Source organism: Orcinus orca, chromosome 10, assembly GCF_937001465.1.
Source record: "Orcinus orca chromosome 10, mOrcOrc1.1, whole genome shotgun sequence".
Classification (NCBI taxonomy): Eukaryota; Metazoa; Chordata; class Mammalia; order Artiodactyla; family Delphinidae; genus Orcinus; species Orcinus orca.
This window is the reverse complement of record NC_064568.1, coordinates 53,552,445-53,574,471: the sequence shown is the minus strand read 5'-3', so window position 1 is coordinate 53,574,471 and position 22,027 is coordinate 53,552,445. Positions and strand designations below refer to the sequence as shown.

The 22,027-nt window shown below is 38.7% G+C and overlaps 1 protein-coding gene across 1 annotated transcript in view; it reads right to left on the bottom strand.

Annotated features, from left to right (window-relative positions):
• Window positions 1-6,820: 6,820 nt before the first annotated feature.
• The window catches only part of GADL1 (glutamate decarboxylase like 1), a 362,052-nt gene continuing 346,845 nt past the window's right edge, over window positions 6,821-22,027 (bottom strand). Inside the window, exon 17 of the mRNA XM_004279681.4 lies at window positions 6,821-8,580. Coding sequence (XP_004279729.1) covers window positions 8,407-8,580 — 174 coding nt within the window. The 3' untranslated portion in view covers window positions 6,821-8,406. The remainder of the gene's footprint in view (window positions 8,581-22,027) is intronic.

Genomic DNA, 22,027 nt, shown 5'->3' with positions numbered 1-22,027 from the left:
AATTGGTGCAGCCACTGTGGAAAACAGTATGGAGTTTCCTCAAAAAACTAAAAATAAGAGTTGCCATATGATACAGCAGTTGCACTCCTGGGCATATATCCAGAGAAAACTATAATTCAAAAAGATAGATCCATCCCTATGTTCATAGCAGAACTATTTAAAATAGGCAAGACATGGAAGCAACTTAAATGTCCATCAATGGATGAATGGATAAAGAAGATGTGGTACATACATTACAATAGAATATTACTGAGCCAGTGAAAAGAACGAAATAATGTCATTTGCAGCAACATGGATGGACCTAGAGATGATCATACTAAGCGAAGTAAGTCAGACAGAGAAAGACAAATATCCTATGATATCACTTATATGTGGAATCTAAAATATGACACAAATGAACCTATCTACAAAACAGAAATAGACGCGCAGACATAGAGAACAGACTTACGGTTGCCAAGGGGAGGAGGGGTAGGGGAGGGAAGGAATGGGAGTTTGGGATTAGCAGATGCAAACTATTATATATAGAATGGATGAACGACGAGCTCCTACTATATAACACAGGGAACTATATTCAATATCCTGTTAGAAACCGTAATGGAAAAGAACATAAGAAAAAAATATATATAAAAGTATATATATATATATATATATAACTATAGTCACTTTGCTGTATAGAATACAATATTGTAAATCAACTATACTTCAATAAAATAAAAAATAAAAAAATAAAGAGCCCAGAAATAGACTCTGCAAATATAGGCAACTGATTTTTAATAATTGATGGGGAAGTCTAATATTATAAATAAAATCTTCTGCTAATGAATAAAACCTAGCCACAAAGGTGACAGTTTTATTGTTGACTAAGCATTAAACCAGAGGTTACGTGCAGCTCAGGTAATATGCTAAAGAGATGGTAAAGACAGAAAGAAATCACACAGGATTAGGCACATGAGTGTTTTTCCAGTGGTTTAGCTTTAGCCCCAGGAGGGATGGAACAGGCCCAAATGTCACATAATCTGCTTATGAGTAATCTCCAGGATTGGCAATTCACCCTGGATTGTTCACGTTAGGGGACATGATGCAGAAATTCCCACCTAGACTTGATTATGTGACTGCAACTATAACGCGCATCCAGTGCTTGCAGGAAGTGGAGAATCTCAAACAGATCCTTATCATTTGCACACCAGATTCGAAGGAATGTGTGTGCTCCTGCCTGGCAGACCAGCAAATCCCTCTAATATGAATATAAGACCTCCCCAGAAGCCATGCAGATTGAGGTGTGTGGTTCTGCCCCAAGGATGTGAGAAATACCAAAATTTATCCTCTAGAAAATTCCTCTCTGGAGACCCAAATGTGAGAGGCCTTAGAAAAACATGGCACAACCTAATAATCATTCAACTAAAAATTCAACTCACATGTTGACTTAAGTAGGATTGGAAGACATATTTTTAGGTTTAGCACAGGTTCTCCAATGTGACAATAGGGCCCTCTTCCAAGGGCAGGGAGGCGAGGAGGTAATGAAGTTCCTCCAGCATCGATGCTCACCCACTGCCCCACCCAGCCCACCAGAAAAAGGCCTCCTCCTGCAGAGAGAACAGCTGTGTTTCCATAATGGTGTAACAACCTTCTCATCCCTTGGTCTGCAGCAGAACATGACCTGCCCATAGAAGAGCCTTCAAATAACAGAAAAAAATTGTTTAGGACTCACTATTCACTTGGGTTACATTTTGTGGCTATTTGTATTCTACATTGTTATGAGCTATCAGTCAGAATTGCAGAATATGTCAAATATGAGTGGGTCCTAGGCAGTGTTCATAAAATGTTAACCGACCTGTAACTTGTGATTCTTAAAATGAATATGGCTTTAGCCTGACATTCTCTTGTGAGAAAATATTTAGAAATCAAAATCATGCTACTCCCAAGAAGAAAAGTTTTCTCAGATAAGTCAATCTAAATTCATTTTTAGGGGGAACTCTTCTCTTTTCCTGCAGGGATGCATATACTAACCAGAACACCTGACATTTCAGTTTGTAGCATGTGTTTTAAGATTAAAGGTGACTTCTGTTGGTGGGAATGTAAACTGATACAGCCACTGTGGAGAACAGTATGGAGGTTCCTTAAAAAACTAAAAATAGAATTACCATACGATCCAGCAATCCCACTACTGGGCATATACCCAGAGAAAAACATAATTCAAAAAGACGCATGCACCCCAATGTTCATTGCAGCACTATTTACAATACCCAGGTCATGGAAGCAACCTAAATGCCCACTGACAGACGAATGAATAAAGAAGATGTGGTACATATATACAATGGAATATTACTCAGCCATAAAAAGGAACAAAATTGGGTCATCTGTAGAGACGTGGATGGATCTAGAGACTGTCATACAGAGTGAATAAGTCAGAAAGAGAAAAACAAACATCATATATTAACGCATGTATGTGGAACCTAGAAAAATGGTACAGATGAACCGGTTTACAGGGCAGAAATAGAGACACAGATGTAGAAAACAAACGTATGGACACCAAGGGGGGAAAGCGGCGGGGTGGGTGGTGGTGGTCTGATGAATTGGGCAATTGGGACTGACATGTACACACGGATGTGTATAAAACTGATGACTAATAAGAACCTGCTGTATTAGAAAATAAATAAAATTTAAAAATTAAAAAAAAGATTAAAGGTGATTTAAAAGCTTTTTCTAAGACATGAGTTAGTTATTTTACATTTACGTATCCAGGTGTTCCCTAAATAAAGAAGTTATCATCTCCAAAGGCAAACTAAATGCACCTACTTGCCAACCTTCCTCACAGCCACGATTATTTATTAATTACTATGTGCTAAGCCCCCTATGGATATTATAGTCTAATTTTTAAATGCATAGAAATATATAATTACAAATAGTGATACGAATATTTTAAGAAAATTATAGAGAGCTTATATTGGGACAGATCCCCTTTTGGGTGGCTGGAAGGCAGGCAGAGAACATCCCTAAGAAACAAAGAATCAAGCTGGGACCAGAACTGTACGCAGAAGTTTAGCTAGATGGAGGGGGAAACAGCATTGTAGGAAGAGGCAGGACTACATCCAAAGGTTTTGACAGCTGGGGAAAAAAGGAGGGGTGGGATCTGAAAAAAGCCCAACTTCCGGCTCCCATGAGGTGGGTGACAGCACAACACAACCTGTATGGGGCTGGAAGGACACAGTGCCTTGGCAGCCACTTCCAGAATTTGATCTTTATCCTGGGAATTAAAATCACCTGCTTTCGTATAGCTTAACTATCAGGGTCGCGATCACCTACGCCAACATGATTTAATTTTGTTTCAGGAGATTTTCGCTCAGAAACTTCATGTTGTAAATCAGTGAGTAACTTTACTGTTTGCTTTAGGAAATTTCTGCCAACCAGCTTATCCAGAGAAACACTTGACTCATCTCTCCCATCAGGACAAAAGAGGGCTCAGCTGTAGAAACAGCTCACTTATCACACAATTTATTTATGGAGACTTGTGCCAAGACACTCCCCTTGCTGTGCCCACCAACCCTACACCATTACATGGCGGACTGTGTCCCAACCAGTTTGCCTTAAAAGACCCACTATTTAAGCCACCTGAGCACACACCTGAAGCCTGTAAATAGGCTTCTTCAACTCCCCCTTCTGAGACCCCACTGAAACTCTTTCAAGGCAGTGTTGCTCCATACTCAGTAGGGCTAATAAAGTTTTAATTAGCTTTGCTTGACCAACAGCTTTTCTGAAGACCTTCTGCAGAGCTTGTAAAACAGAAAGTGAGAGATAGGATCAGTTTGTGTTTTAATATGGTTGCAGTTTGGTGAGCAGATGGGACAAAGCCCAGAATCAATGTGTGGATACAGTAAGAAGGCTATAGCTATAGTCCAGAGGAGAGGTGAAAGGAGTTTGGAATTTGGACATGACAATGGAGCTGGGATAAATGGATGGATTGGAGACATGTTTTGGAGGTAAATCCAACAAGGTCTGCTCGTAGGTTGGACACTGGGGGAGAGATGGAGACAGAGATATTAAGCATCAATTATAAATTCTGGTTTGCTGAACTAGATAATGATGTCATTCGCTGAGATGGAAGCATGGACAAAGGAACTTGTTTGAACAGGGGTGTAGAAAATCCTGAGTCAGTTTTGGGCACGCTGAGTTTGAGTGGGACCTGAGTGGAGTTGTCAAGTAAGCATTTGCCCATGTGGGCATGGAGCTCACAAAGGTCTGAGAAAGCAATGGCCAAATACTAAGAAAATATTTATTCTCACCTCCACTGGGGTTCCTATTAAAATTTCTATTTCAAATCAAAATGCCCTCTAGGCTATTGCCCTCCAACTTCAATGGCAAAAAGCAGACAAGAAAATTCCTATCCTCTGGTTTGAGAAAGGGGCCATGACAGTATAATTATTGTCCTCTTAGACCAACCTAGTTCTTGATGTTTCTGTTTGCCAGGTAACTGTGGGATGTCAGACACAGATTGCTAGGATTAGTTCAAGATGACCCTTTTCTCTCTATACATCTACAATAGCAAAGTGAAGAAGTTTAGAGCCTGGGTTCTGGGGTGAGGTGGATTTAGATTTGACCCTGGGGTCTACCACTCAGTAGTCTGATAATCTTGGAGAATTTTCTTACACTATTTGTGTACCAGGTTCCTTGACTGTAAAATGAGGATAATAAAACTCTCACCTTGATCGAGTTTTGTAAGGTGTGTGTAAGACCATGTAAATGTACTAGCTGGCACAGTCCTTGGCATGTCGTATGGACTCAGTAAATGTTAGCTATTGTCACCATCATCCTTGGTTTTCTGCATTAGAGGAGGCTCAAACTTGTAGAATTTGCCATGAGAAACACCGCACCTGCAGGACTAACAGGTTAAAGAAACAGGAAACCTATATTATCTTTCTCCTTTTGGCTATAGCACTCCACATACTCCCCCTGTCCCAGGGGCATTTACTTTAATGGTCTGGGTGTCCAATGCTTCATTGGTTCAGTCTAATGGCCCCCCGGAAGTTGAGACTCGTAAGAGATTTCTTGTATCATATCTGGTTGGCTGACTTACAGCTCACATTTTACATGACCAAAACCAGGTAAAGCTACTCTTCTTGCAGCCCTCACCCAGTAATGGCAATTCCTTTCTTATGGTTGCCCAAGCCAAAGGTAAATGAAACTATCCTTCATTTCTCATTTCTTTTTAAATACTCTACTCCGTTAGCCAAGATTCCACCTTTCAGTGCCTCTGGGATCAGACCCATTTTCACCGCTTCCTTCACTACACCTCTAGCATAAACCACCACAGTCTCTTGTTTGCGCTATTGCAATTGCCCCCATTTGATCTCCACCCTTGCCCATGCACGCCCTATTCTCCAAACAGCAATCAGAGTGATCCTCCGAAAATATAAGCTGAATCATGTCAATACGCTGTTCAGATGCTCCAGTGTGTTTCCATCTAAGTCTCCATCTACATGGTCCAGTGTCCTGACTCCCAGATACGTCCCTGATTCCACCACCCTATCCTGACTACCACTCACCCCCATCAGTCCCTCCACTCCAGCCACACTTACCTCCACGTTGGTCCCTGGATGGATCACAAGTGCAGCTCCTCAGCCTTTAGCTTACCAAGCCCTCCTCCTGGTACGCCCTTTCCCCAGATACCCACAGGGCTCTCTTTCCACTTCCTTGACCTCCATGCAGAGGTTCCCCTGTCAGCGAGGCCCTGCCTAACCAACTTCTCTCCGACAGCCAAGTCCACCCTCACAGCTACCATATTCCATCCCTTTACTCTCTGTCTTCAAAATACACATTGCCACCTGACTTGTTACATAGTGACTTGACTGTCAGCCCCAAGGATATAGAAAGCTTCACAGGAGCAGAGATTTTGTCTATTTCAGTCACTGGGTATTCCCTACATCCTAGATAACAGTCTGGAACATAGTAGGCCCATTAGCAATACATTTAAAGGGTGAATGAATTACAATTAACCTTTTATCAAAAAATTTTTCTTGACCATTCAGTCAAGTACCTGATTGGGGGTGGTATATCGGAACATTTTAAGGAGAAAGGATTGGGATGTTCAAAGTACTGGTAGCAGTTGGGTTTTTTTGCCATTGAGCAAGGAACTGTCATCTTTCCAAAAAAAGGCCCAACAGGAGCAGAGCTCAGGCTATTGAGTCTCCCATGACCTGCCTTGTAGATGAAGAAAGACTGAACAAGAGGCAAATCCATACTTGGCTATTAACTGTTTTTTCCACCTTATTCCAGGTGTTAACTAAAAAACAGACCACTTCCAACCTACTGTCTCAATTATTTAACTAAAATGTCAACAGAGCCCAAATTACTTCTAAAATGTATTGGTACCAAATGAACTAATTTACAAAACAGAAACAGACTCACAGACTTAGAAAACAAAGTTAAGGTTAACAAAGGGGAAATGTAGTAGAAGGGATAAGTTAGGAGGTTGAGATTAACATGTACACATTAACATATATAAAATAGATAATCAACAAGGACCTGCTGTATAGCACAGGGAACTCTACTCAACACTGTAATAACCTATATGGGAAAGAATACGAAAAAGAAAAGATATATGTATATGTATAACTGAATCAAGCTGCTGTACACTGACAACAAACACAACATTGTAAATCAACTCTACTCCAATATAAAATAAAAATTTTAAAAAAGATTTTAACACTTAAAAATATAAAAAAAAAAAATAAAATGACTGTGTTACTTACAAAATAAATAAATAAAATGTATTGGTACAATCCAGTAAAGGGGGGTGACAGGAAAAGAAAGGCCAAACACGGTGTGCTCACATTGCTTTTTATTTCATTAAACCCAAATTATTGCAAACATCAATTTCAGAACATTTTAGGAAGACGTTAAAACAAAAAGGCAACAAGAAATGCCATACACACACACAAATACCTATCACCAGAGACTGAAGTAATTCAGAGAAAGAGTAAAATATTCTTTGACTGATGGAGATATTGAGAAATGACACACCCTAAAATGAGAATATGGAATAAAAGCAAATAGTACACATCTGCTTTTTAAGTCTTCACAATTTAAGTAAGTTAGGGAAGGCATACAAAATGGTTATTGAATATGCTACGTCTAATACTTGAACAATCTTCAATCATGTGCCTTCCAAATCACAGCTCTAATTAGATTCATAATTATACTCTGTTGAACTCTGCACCCACACCTCTGAATTCTGTTTATTTCTTAGTCAAAGAAAATTCTGCTATAAATCTAGGACCAGGATTAGATAGAATTACAATTATCCATTCCCAGGAGAAATGGAGGAGGTGTTTGCCCTGAAAGACCTCTAATTCTCAGATTCTCTGCCCAATATAAATCACTTAATAGTCTACACTGACATTTCAAAGCTTGCGAAAGGGAGTGTTGTATAACCCTGGACTTCATTCTGGTTCTTTCCTACAAGCAGAGAACAAGATAAAAAAAGGGCCCCTCAAGCTTAAAGAGGTACCTAATTAGAGACATATATGCCTAACGTCTACTCCCAATTAATGACACGAATGATTCTGGGAAGTGAATTAGGACTATTGCTTTGATTAAAAGGACTACACTACAAAGTGTTTGTCTTTTATCCTTATCTCTAATTTAGATAATTTATAATAGATTATGGCTAATTTTAACTTTTGAGAATAAACATTTAGTCTGCATAAAAGATACTTTTTATAAAGTAACCATCTTATATAGTTTCTCTTTTAAAAAACACTTTTGATACACTTCTGATGACCCTAAACATTTGTGCTACAGATGCCACAGCTGCATTTTCAGAGACCGACTCAGGAACCACTGAAATATTAGATATCCTTTTGCTGGCAACACATAAGAGTGCTTATTCAGTCAATTCAAAGTTGTGCTAAACTACTGGTTCTCAGATTTTACCTTGCCTCAGAATCACGTGGAAGGCTCCTTAAAATTCAGAATACCCAGACCACCCCCAGAGTTTCTGATTCAGTAGGTCTGGCGCGGGGCTGAGAACCTGCATTTCTAACATGTTTCCAGGTGCTGCTGGTGTAGGGATCACACTGTGAGAACCACTGCTTTAACCCACTAATTTCGATGTTCTTTCAAGAGAAATGAAAGCTTAGAATCCAGAGCCCACGTAGTAGTCACTAAACTCTCTCCCAGGCTCTGCCCCAGGGATCATCCGTGAGAAAATCCTTTATTGCAGCAGTAGCACCCAGGCAGCTAAAGAGTCCTTAACACTACTTGCTTAGCATTTTGGTTTTGCTGGGCAAGGATGTGGCATGTTTCCTATTTCTCACCAGAAGGGCTACAATCTCCTATGTGCCCCCAGATGCCCTGGATCTGTAACCCTCCAGGGCAGGACCTGTGCCTCTGGGGGATCAAAAACCATAGCTACATGTCCCTACCCAGAAGGTCTATCTCATCCAGGAGGAAGTCCATGTCCTCCCGTCTGACTTGAGGGCTGATCAGCACCTGCCGGAAGAAGTTGACCTTCCCCCGGTGGGGCTGGTAGCCCAGCATGAGGCTCCCCTTCTTCATCATCCGCTCCTTAATGGCTGGGGCCACCTGCATGGGAGAGGAGGGAGGCGGTGAAAGACCAGAACACTGAGGCATCATGATTGCATTGTACCCAGTCATTGGCTACTCATAGGGCAGCCACTGGTGTGGATGCCATTCTCACACACACGAAGTTGACATTAATAATCATCACCTGCTGAGAACTTATGGCATATGAGTACTGATTCAAGTGCCTTAGGTAGATGAATTCACTTAATCTTCACAATAACTCCACAAGGGAGATATTATTAATATACCCTTTCCAGATGAGGAAACTGAGGTGCACAGAGATTAGATAAATAGCCTGAGGTCCTGCATTTGGTAAGTGGGAGAGCTGAGATTTGAAAGCAGGCAGTCTCACCCAAGCCCATGCTCAGAAACTTAAATCACGATGCAGTGATGCCACATTAAAATCAAACCAGGTGTTTGTTCTCAGGGGTCACAGTCTCAAAAGTGTCAAATGTTACGTTCCCAAATTTATTGGAACTAAAAAATACTCCAGTTCAGGCAATTCGAATAAAGAAGATTAGTCAGAAATGGATAAAAAGCACAAAAAATAACAGCCATGCCTTGACAGTCTACCAAAGAAAACACTAAAACAGGTATTATGTGCAGTTATATTTTGCAGACTATCAGTTTATTAGTTTATTAATAGAACATATTGGTTTATTAACAGGAAATATAACCAACTGTGTCACTTATTAAGAGGCGTACAGTTGCTAATAAAATTAGTAAGTCCATATTTTAAGGATTTCTGGTGAACACGGGAAGAATGGGCCCTGAGAGTCCAAGTGCACACATTTTTCTAATTTTCCACTTCCATTTTCATTTTAACTCTTTCACAGTTGCTGAGCATATCCTCAGTGAATATGGGCAAAGAGAACAGAATGAGTGTCTGTCCTCTCCTGTCAGGAAGAGGAGACGTAGCTAGTCCAGAAGGGAGAAACGCATACTTAAATAAAACCAGGCACAACGTGGTATAAGATGCCTTAGATGAGGGGCATAAATCTTGGTTCCTGGGAGCCCTTCTCAGAGTGTGACCACCCCACACCACTCTGGTTTGAAACACATCTATGATTTGTCAGATACTTCCCTAAACACAAGCCAAAGTACTTCACCCAGCTCTCAACAAAATGATCTATTCCAAGCTTATGGGAGGATCAATGCTTCAGACCTCTGGAGATATATGTTGGACTCAACCAGAGCCTTCTTAAGCGATGTCCAAGGGTCATTTTAGCTAAATACTTTTTTCATAATGTGCTCATTTTAGAACTTAAATCTTGTAAAACATGAACTATTACTGTGCTTACAACAGCAAAAACGAAGACTTACTCAGCACAGTCACACTGTCATTCTAGCGAAGGACTGGACGTCTCTCACAGTAAAAGGAACATAGGGCTTCCCTGGTGGCACAGTGGTTGGGAGTCGGCCTGCCGATGCAGGGGACACGGGTTCATGCCCCGGTCCGGGAAGATCCCACATGCCGCGGAGTGGCTGGGCCCGTGAGCCGTGGCCGCTGGGCCTGCGCGTCCGGAGCCTGTGCTCCGCAATGGGAGAGGCTGCAGTGGTGAGAGGCCCGTGTACCGCAAAAAGAAAAAGAAAAAAAAAAAAAAAGAACATAAAAAGAAAATATAAAAGCTTTAATGAAAAATAAATGTAGAAAAAGAAGATGAAGTCAGAGGTCAAGTTACTGAAAAAATAGAGACCATCAGGTTCTATAAATGTCTGGGAATGTGTCACAAATTTTATTCTGATCTTTTTAGATTAGGAAAACAGGGTTAAATCAACACCACCTCCATTCTCTTTGCAAAACCTAGTGACAAAATCCAGTGGATACTGAAGCTGGAAGCTGGTAGGTAACTGTGTATGCTTATGCATGTCCATTTGAAACCCTTCAATTTGTATGCTCTTAGCATCAGTTTTCTTCCAAAGCTGTCTATGCAAGTACCATTTCTTATTAGAATTATAAAATCCAGTAAATAATACTAAGCAAAGGAAAAAAAAGGATTGAGTGTTTTCCATAAAAACTAAGTTGAATCCTTTGGAAAGACCAGATAAAGGAGGCGAGGGGCTGCCAGGATTTACTGCCATCAAGTTAGGTGTGATGGGAGAACTGTAAAAGCTTTAAAACAAAGTCTTGAGAGTCCAGACCAAATCTGCCCACAGGTGGCTGCCTAGGTTCTGAGCACGTTTTCCACTGAAAAAAACCTGAGCTGGAAAGGACAGATGATTCCTGAAGAGTATAGTTTATGTAAGAACCATAGACGCCCTCAGAGCATCAGAACTCTGCTCAAGAAAAGCCTCATTTGCTCTTGGAGATCCTCACTTGATGGAAAAAAAAAAAAAACCTTTCCATCAAAAGATGGGAAAATTAAAATGCACATAGATGTGTTTTAAGTTAAAATATTTAAGTTACGTATACATCACATATTTTTCTAGGATTATTTGCTTTAACTTGATCAATCCTCATCCCCTTAGGTAGGTGGGCTTCTAGTGCATATGTGGGTATGAATGCGTGTATATGTGCATGTGTGTATGTGTGCATACATGCATGTGTGGATATGTGCATTTGTGTGTGTACATGTGTTTGTGTGGTGTGTATGTGTGTGCATGTGTGGGTGTGCATGTGTGGTGTATGTGTGCATGTGTGTGCACAATCACATGTAATTTAAACTTCTAACCCCCCATTTGTCATTTACTGCTCTTAAAATCCTCCTAGTCAGAGGGCAATGCAGAACTGTGGGCTGACTTAGGCTCATGACAAAGGTACATTTATTTTTAATTCCAAGAGCGAGTGGGCTCTTGCATGTAACCTGTAGGTGTGAGAGTAGGTATGAGAAGGCATGGCCCACAGTGCCCACGCTAACCAATGCCAGGAAGATCTGGTCCATGTGGGGCAAATGTCTACCCAGGAGAGTCACAGACTATCAATTTTAGAGCTTACAGCTTGTGGTTCTGTAGACTTTTTTTAAAATAAAAATTCCCTTCATATTCATCTCCATCTTCCTCTAGGTAGTACCCAGGGTTTAATCTGCTCTGGCTTATAGCAAATTTTAAATTTAAAACAGGCATGTTCTTGGCTCAAACCTAATTTGCATTATCTATTCCTATTTATTTTCCCTCTATTTTTCTTTCCCAAATGATAATTTATGCCTTACCTTTGGAGAGCAGTAGAATTTTGATTCCAGCTCCTAATGTGGCTCACAGGAGGCGCTTATCAAAATGAATGTCAGGTTTGCATTTCTTGTTAGCAAACCAAAAACACCTCCTAATGTGAGCAAGAAAGATAAAACTAAGAGGCACTCAGATGTGTTAATATAAAGATATTTTTGATCTTTAAATTCTTGCTCTTTGTAAGGCATAAAAATTTGCTTCCATGGGCAGAACACCTGGCATCAGAACCAAACTTCTAAACTAAATTTTGTCACTGACTTTCAAAAATTATAAAGAAATGACTAAATATCTGTGCGATTCAGAGAACCAGCTAAGTAAGGGTTTGGCAGTACAACACACATCTTATTTTCGTACCCATGAATATAAGCTTAATTCCTAGAGGTAATTAATTACTCCTGGCCAAGAGGGGAAAACCTCCTTTGTTTAAATACTTCATGGGGAAAGCAAGCTGTAAGCAACACCAACATCATTCATTAAATCTGCCACAAATTATAATTGTAGTAGTAGCGGTTGTTGTTAATATTTTACCAACTCTTTAACATTTGCAATGCGCTTTTCATGTCTCTGATTCTCATAAACCCAAATTAAAGCTTATTTGAAAAGAATCCACATTTTGCAATTTAGGGACCAGAATGTTCTCGTGACTAGCCAGCTTGTCACCTTTGCACATTAAAAAAAAAAAAAAATCAACCACTTCCTATTTATAAAGCTTCAGGCATAATCCAATTCTTGGCAAGTAGGATATTCTCTTTTGCTGATCACAGCAGAGAAACAGTCCTAATCCGACAAGATGGAATACTCACAAGGGAAAGAAAATATGCGCAAACTAAATGTAAATATCTGAATATCGCCCCTAAAGGGAGCATGCAAGGAGGAAAGCAATTTAGCAGGAGTGAGATTGCTTTCCAGCTCTCAATTATTTTACTGCTGGTTTTTCCCCCAAATTGTAAATCAAATTCTTTTCTCCTGCCTCAGTGCTCTGGTCCCTGCATCTTAAGTGGAGGAAGATCCTGACATTTCTATTTGGTTGCACAGGAACTTAATCGACACATTTCTGTAGGGCTGCTGTTTCCCCCCTTAAATTATGTTTCAGCAATGATTTAGCCATTTAAACAGAATGTTGTTGCCACACCCCTGCTGCATAAACAGCATTTGGTATTTAAAAGCTGCTTAAACCCAAGGAAAAGAAAAAAACAACTCTCTCATTCCGGCCAAGTACAGTAATTTGGTAACAGATAACTGACCAGATGTCACCAGAGCCTTTTATTAAAATAAAATCGTCATGTCTGTAAAATGACATTTCTTCTTAAAAATGTGTAACTTATTTAATGTTAAACAACACATTTTTTTTCAATATACAAAGTGTTTCTCAAACTCTCTGTAAGGAAGTTTATTTTTTCCAGTCCATTACATACTTTTGTGAAATACAATAAAAGTGAATAACTAAATGAAAATTAATTACTAAATTAAAATGAAATAAAAAAGACATAAAAACAAGGTCCTACTGTATGGCACAGGAACTATATTCATAAACCATAATGGAAAAGAATATATGTGTGTGTGTGTGTGTATAACTGAGTCACTTTGCTGTATAGCAGAAATTTAAAAAACACTGTAAATCAACTATACTTCAATAAAATTAATTTAAAAAAATTTTTAAAAAGAAAGTAAGAAGGTAAAAGGAAGACATAATAAGTACAAGCTAAATTAGTGTGTTTTTTTTTTTAATCAACAGTAAACTTACTGTTGTTATAAAAGCTTCTAAACAGTAACTCTGGGTTCCCATGTTTTTCATATGGCAGACACCCAGTTCATGGATCTGCAGGGTGCTGGAGACCACATTTTGAGGATTGCTGCTCTGTTTTAACTCCCTTGTCTCCTTGGGGGTGTATATAATTTTAGTTATGAATGTTGGTGTTATTTTTCATACTTACTTCTGCATACTGGCATAATCTCCATACCATTTTGAATCGTGTTTTTGTTTTTCACTAAACCACTGTGCCACAGTTTACCTAAACATGTCCCACTTGTTAAGTCTTGGAACTGCTTCCAATGGCACTTCAGTGAAACCATGAACCCAATCATGAAAACTCTAAATCACTTCTTCGAAGTCTAGTTCAGAGATGATAAATGTCTCAAAATCTCCTAGACATTAGGATCTTTATACAACTTTTCCCATCAGATGCTCTAAGGGTGAAACAGCCACATTTTCACCTGCAAAATATGGGGCAGCACAACACCCAGCATGACTGAGAAGATAAGCCCGTAATTAAAGGAAGTGATCCTTTTAAGCAAATATGAGGGGCAAAGACTACATACACTTCTACTGTGACTCTAGATAGCAGAATCATTCAGAGCTTCTAATAAACCCAGCAAGATGTGTGTTTTGCTAAATTCTCCCCTAAATTGATGTTCTTCAAACTCCAGATTTTAGAGCTGTTTTCTCAATTTCAATTTAATTAAATCTTCATTCTGTAATCTCTAAGGAAGCAAAGATTTTTTAAGGAGTAGGAGGCTAAACTCATAATAATTTGCACATCTTGTGGGGAGAGCATGGAGTGGGCAGGCAGACTAATAAACTGAAGAATAAATTAGAGTTTTATTGTAATTAATAAAACTTTTTCTAAGATTATTTTGCCTAAAGGAGAGTTAGTTGTATCAAATGCAGAAAATTATCTACAATATTTTTTCTCTCTATAAAAGTCACTTGAAAGAGTTTTTAATTTCCTTATATTTACACTAAACTTCATACCATACATCTTTGGCACCTTCTGTATTTCCCAGAACAGAGTTTATAGCCATACCAAAGCTACTCATTGCAATACATGGTTAAGCAAATAAACACTGAGAAAGCAATATAGTGGGGGCTGATTCAGCTGCTATGTTGAATGTTATTTGCTCTAGCTCTAGTTTGGTAAGCTTTTTTTTTCTGTAAAATGACAGACAGTAAATATTTTAGGCTTTGTAAGTCATACAAGCTCTGCTGCAAATACTCAACTATGCCACTGTAGCATGAAAGCAGCCCTAGACAATATATAAACAAATGAGCATGGCTATTTAGGGACTTTATTTAGGAACAATGAAATTTAATATTCAATATCATATGATTTTCACATGTCACAAAATATTAACTGCTTTTCATTATTTTTCAACCTCTTAAAAATATTAAGCCCATTTGTAGCTCCTAGGCTGTACATAAATAGGTGATAAGCTAGATTTGGCTTTAGACATAATTTACTAACTCCCTGGTCAAAATGGAAAAAAATACATTACGATATATAAAATCTACCCCTTAGAAGGAAAAAGTGCATGAATATTAGGTTCACTGGGCTTCTTTCAGAAACTCTGAATTGGGCCAGGAAATGAAAAAGTTCTTCCTGTCTCTTCTTCTCCAGCAGAGCATGAAACCAGAGCCACAGAGGGGTGGGCAGGGTTGCCACAGTGGATTTCTTCCAGAACAATTATTCTTGAACCATCACAACAAGTAGCTTGTTTTATATTGTCTTCCCAAATAATCTGGGTTCCAAATAAGCCCCATGTTCCATGTTAACTTGAGGTGGGTTCTTCTGAGTAGGATATTAAAATCTAGCTCATGAAAAGAGTTGGCAGGAAATGTCCACACTTGGTACCTGGCACCCAGCACAAGATTCTTTCTGAGACTTATAACAAGGTATGTAACTCCTTTCCCCATTTAAGTCATTTTTTTTGTATAGTTTGGGGACATCTCAGATTTGCTGAGCCCAGATAGAGATGCAACGCTGATCAAGGTGAGGGCCAGAATTCAGGGCATGAATAGCAGCAACGGCCAGGATGTAAATGGAAGAATTCCAGTCCAAGAGAAGAATTAGCAAGACTAAACCAGTCAGAGAACTTAAGTGGGCTTTCCAGGGGCCTTCCTTCTTCTGAGAAAAGTGCAGACTAGCACAGTGACAATCTAGGAAGCAAACGGGGCTTTCCCAGTGCATATAAGCTAAAGGCCAATCAATCATCAGAGAAAAGCTACCCTGGAGAGATTCCCCAGGCATTCCTGAATGCCCAATTTTGCAGTTATAGAAAATAAGATGTGAGAAAGCCTGTAAATCCTTTATTTGTTCATTACTTTCTCCAGTATTTATCTCCATAACTAAAGCATCATGATGGTCCTTGCATGAGCCAGTGAATGGAAGGTCATCATAACACTGATACTGGATCACAGTCTAAACACAGATTTTCATCTCTTATTTTCCTTTTGGCTTCAATTAAAAAAAGATATACTCTCCAGTGGATAAGTGCATTCCATCAATTTCTGATCATGAAAAGAGCTCAGACATATAAGAACTTCCCAAAACTTAAATGAACATTTTTATCTTGATTTCTTCTAACTGTACATAAGAACCAGATAACTTGATTTCTTCTGACTGTACGTAAGAACTGACTTTTCTAAATTTTAAAATTTGTATGGAAACACAAAAGACCCCAAATAGCCAAAGCAATCCTTAGAAAGAAAAACAGAGCTGAGCTGGAGGAATCAGGCTCCCTGACTTCAGACTATACTACAAAGCTACACTAATGAAAACAGCATGACAGTAGTGCAAAAACAGAAATATAGCTCAATGGACAGGATAGAAAGACCAGAAATAAACCCACAGACCTATGATCAATTAATTTATGACAAAAAAGGCAAGAATACACAATGGAGAAAAACAGTCTCTTCAATAAGTGGTTCTGGGAAAACTGGACAGCTACATGTAAAAGAATGAAATTAGAACATTCTCTAACACAATACACAAAAATAAACTCAAAATGGATCAAAGACCTAAATGTAAGGCTGGACATTATAAAACTCTTAGAGGAAAACATAGGCAGAACACTCTTTGACATAAATCACAACAACATCTTTTTTGATCCACCTCCTAGAGTAATGAAAATAAAAACAAACTAATGAGACCTAATTAAACTTAAAAACTTTTGCACAGCAAAGGAAACCATAAACCATGAGAAGAGGCATCCTACAGAATGGAAGAAAATATTTTCAAATGAAGCGACCTACAAGGGATTAATTTCCAAAATATAAAAACACCTCATGCAGTTCCATGTCAAGAAAACAAACCACCCAATCAAAAAATGGTCAGAAGATCTAAACAGACATTTCTCCAAAGAAGACATACAGATGTCCAAAAAAGCATATGAAAAGATGCTCAACATCAATAATTATCAGAGAAATGCAAATCAAAACTACAATGAGGTATCACCTCACACTAGTCAGAATGGCCATCATCAAAAGTCTACTAACAATAAATGCTGGAGAGGTTGTGGAGAAAAAGAGAACCCTCCTACACTGTTGGTGAGAGCGTAAATTGGTACAACCACTATGGAGAACAGTAATCCCACTCCTGGGCATTTAACTGGAGAAAACTCCAATTCAAAAAGATACATGCATCCCTATGTTCATAACAGCACTATTTACAATAGTCAAAACATGGAAGCAACCTAAATGACCATCAGCAGAGGAATGGATAAAGAAGATGTGGTACATATATACAATGGAATATGACTCAGCCAAAAAAAGAATGAAATAGTGCCACTTGTAGCAACATGGATGGACCTAGATATTATCTTACTAACTGAAGTCAGACAGAGAAAGACAAATATCATATGATATCACTTCCATGCGGAATCTAAAAAAAATGATACAAATGAACTTATTTACAAAACGGAAACAGACTCACAAATATCAAAAACAAATTTATGGTTACCAAAGGGGAAACAAATTTATGGTTACCAAAGGGGAAACAAATTTATGGAGCAGAGGGATAAATTAGGAGTTTGGGATTAACATACACACACTACTATATATAAAATAGATAACCAACTGTAACTACTACTGTAGAACTCTACTCAATATTCTGTAATAACCTATATGGGTAAAGAATCTGAAAAAGAATATATATGTGTGTGTGTGTGTGTGTGTGTGTGTGTGTGTGTGTGTGTATACATATATTTGTATGTATAACTGAATTAATTTGCTGTACACCTGAAAACTAACACAACATTGTAAATCGACTATACTCCAAAAAAATTTTTTAAAAAAAGATATTTTCATTTTCACAGGTTTAATGTATTTCTGCTGTTTGGATATATGTGAAATTATAAATTAAGGAAAAATGAACACTATTATAACAGTGAAACTTCCCATCAAAAAAAAAAAAAAAAGAATTGGCTTTTCCTTTACACATGCAATTCAGAACATATAGAAATGGGTTTTGAATTCAGCTAAATATATATCCTCCCATTTATAACCTCTGTGTTACACAGGGAGGTTGTTGCTAAATGAACAGCTATTGAAAGAAAACATTTCCTTATGGTCTAAACATGATATAGTCCAAAGGAGAAAGTGATTTTTTAGTCTTATAAAAAAAGTTCTTTGTGGTAATGGTTAGCTTTACATCCTTAAAATGTAGTAAATGGAATCTCTCACCCGATACTAAAGAAACAGTTGCTACCTCACAATACAGAAACGGTTCCCTTGTATTTCCAAACACTTTAGAGTAATTTTCCCCAAACATGACATTCTATATAGAATAGGCATTTGCCCTCCTAACACAGTTTGCTTTTGTCTAAAATTGTTCTGAGCTCACAGCCCTAAACAGCAGAAATTTTGCTTATGGCTGATCACACAGGTAGTTTCCACCCCCATCAAGGAAGAAACTAGTATCTGCCAGAACAACATTAAAGCACTTCCACATTTCTAAGAGCATTTTTGACTCAAAGAAGGAAAACTGTGATACTGTAGTGTGGATACATGACCACTGGACTATAAACTCTGTTCAAAGCTAGGTCTTCACCTTATTTTTCTTTATATCCCTCAGAACCTAATGTAAAGCCTTGCCAGGAGATAATGCTATGCACTTGTCAAAACTCACAGAACTGTGCACCTTGAAAGGTAAACTTTACGTGTGTGTAAATTAAGAAATGAATAAATTAATTAACTTAAAAACAACAGAGATTCTGAGAGGGCCATGTAGATCATGAGAGGGCCATGTGAGATCATGCAAGTATCTTCAGCTCCTAGTGCCCCAGTTTCCTTATCTCTAGGCAAGAGATAATAATAATAGTACAGATCTCTTCCTAAGATTGATAAAATATGGAATGTGATATTGTGGATGAAGTGTGTAATGCTGTGAACAGACAGTCCATGATGGAGATTAATATTCTTACTGAAGGAGAATCTAGAAATACAAATCAAAACTACAATGAGGTACCACCTCACACCAGTCAGAATGGCCATCATCAAAAAGTCTACAAATAACAAATGCTGGAGACGGTGTGGAGAAAAGGGAACCCTCCTACACAGTTGGTGGGAATGTAAATTGGTACAGTCATCATGGAGAACAGTATGGAGGTTCCTTAAAAAATGAAAAATAGAGCTACCATTTGATCCAGCAATCCTACTACTGGCCATATATCCAGATAAAACTGTAATTCAAAAAGATACATGGAGGTGGGTCAAAAAGGATCTTGCTGTGATTTATGTCATAGAGTGTTCTGCCTATGTTTTCCTCTAAGAGTTTGATAGTTTCTGGCCTTACATTTAGGTCTTTAATCCATTTTGAGCTTATTTTTGTGTATGGTGTTAGGGAGTGATCTAATCTCATACTTTTACATGTAGCTGTCCAGGGATAGGGAGGGTGGGAGGGAGGGTGACGCAAGCAGGAAGAGATATGGGAACATATGTATATATATAACTGATTCATTTTGTTGTGAAGCTGAAACTAACATACCATTGTAAAGCAATTATGCTCCAATAAAGATGTTTAAAAAAAAAAAAAAAACTGAGTAAGAGATCCAAAGGTTAATCTCAATCTACTAATAAAGTCCTTACAAATCTTTAAAAAAAAAAAAAAAAAAAAGATACATGCACCCCTATGTTCATAGCAGCACTATTCACAATAGCCAAGACATGGAAGCAACCTAAATGTCCACCAACAGATGAATGGATAAAGAAAATGTGGTACCTATATACAATGGAATACTACTCACCCACAAAAAAGAACAAAATAATGCCATTTGCAGCAACAATGGATGCAATTAGAGATTATCATCATAAGTGAAGTAAGTCAGACAAAGACAAATATCATATGATATCACTTATATGTAGAATCTAAAATATGACACAAATGAACCTATATATGAAACAGAAACAGAGTCACGGACATGGAGAACAGACTGGTCGTTGCCAATGGGGAGACGGTTGGAGGAGGGATGGAGTGGGAGGTTAGGGTTAGCAGATATAAGCTTTTATGATAAACCATAATGGAAAAGAATATATAAAAAAAATAATGTGTATATATATATATGTATACATATGTATAACTGAATCACTTTGCTGTACAGCAGAAATTAACACAGCATTGTAAATCAACTATACTTCAATAAAAAATATTAAAACTGAAAAAAAAGAAGAGTCTAGAGAACAAAATCTGGAAAGGAAATGGAGCATGAATTGCAATGTTTCCTTCTAGTTCTACCACTCATTGCATGTCCTTTAGCAAATCACTTGAGTTCTCTGTAGGTCTGAAAATGAGAAGGGTCATGTTGACCACTCTTAGATGCAAAGGATAAAGGTATTTTGGACATGGTGGCACTTGAAGCTTTTCTTCATGGTGGGCAGTGGAGACTAATGGAAACTGTATGGTCTGAGGCTTTTTGGAGGCTTTGCAGCACATAAGATCAAATATACTGGGGCTTCCCTGGTGGCGCAGTGGTTAAGAATCCGCCTGCTAATGCAGGGGACACGGGTTCAATCCCTGGGCCAGAAAGATCCCACATGTCGCAAAGCAACTAAGCCCGTGCACCACAACTACTGAGCCTGAGCTCTACAGCCCGCTAGCCACAACTACTGAAGCCCACGTGCCACAACTACCGAAGCCCATGTGCCTAGAGCCCGTGCTCCGCAACAAGAGAAGCCATGGCAATGAGAAGCCTGCACACCGCAATTAAGAGTAGCCCCCACTCGCCACAACTAGAGAAAGCCTGTGCGCGGCAGTGAAGACCCAATGCAGCCAAAAATAAATAAACATATTTTAAAAAAAAGATCATATATACTGTAATAGGGAAAAACAAATCTGACTTTATATTAGATCTGTTCCTTTTGCTTTAACCTTTGTGCTCCGTTGCCTGTGCTTAGTAATGCTGGCTCTGCACCTTTTGTAAAAGAATGTTGCATATAGCCTGAAATATACAGGACAGCCCATTCTCGTCTCTGACCTTTAAGAGTCCATTCATATAAAGGTAAAAAGTTGCAGAACAGAGAATAACATGTGTTTTGTTGGAGGTTTACAGGAGCATCATGACCTATGTGGACAGCTGCAAGAATGAAGGATTCTGGCACCAAGAAGTTTGCAACTAACCATGCCCCCCCTCCCTCTAGTTTGCCTTTAAAAGTGCTTTGCTGAAACCCTTTGGGGAGTTTGGGGTTTTTTCGGCACAACCCACCCATCGCCTAGCATGGCCCTGCAATAAACATTTTCTCTGCTCCAAACTCCGACGTTTTGGTTGTTTGGCCTCACTGTGTGTCGGGCACGGGAACTTGCATTCAGTAACAATATCACCGTACTTATTAAATAAAATTCACACATAATTATAGAAGATTTCAGTTGAGTTGTGATTGACTAAGTTAACACAAGGTTCATTATCTGTGATTTTGCAGTTTTCCTTTTGTATTTTGGAGCCATCTTTCAAAGTTAGCAAGTATTTTTATATGCCCCAATTCAATTCTTATACCCCACCCCATGCTTATTTTGCCTGATGACTAAATAAACTAGCTCTATGCACATATGAGTGGCCAAATATCCACTGTCCTCAGGACAGACTCAACTTATACCTGTAATTATCACAGCACTCCTTTTCACTGTTATAAGTGTCCCAATTCAGAGGCAAGGTTATATGGTTTACACTAACCATAAATGGACCAAGACACTAGTTTACTGACTAGGGACACAATTCCTGAGATTCTGTGACTCTGGACAAGAACTTTGGACTTAGGACTATGACTCCTGTGGGACTCATAGTCCTCTCTTATGAAAAACTGATAATCCCTTGTAGGACTGTCATGTGGACTAAATGAAATAATATAGATAAAAACACCAAGCACAGGGGCTTCCCTGGTGGCACAGTGGTTAAGAATCTGCCTGCCAGTGCAGGGGACACGGGTTTGAGCCCTGGTCCGGGAAGATCCCACATGCTGCCAAGAAAGTAAGCCCGCAAGTTGTGGCTCTAAAGCCCACGAGCCACAACTACTGAG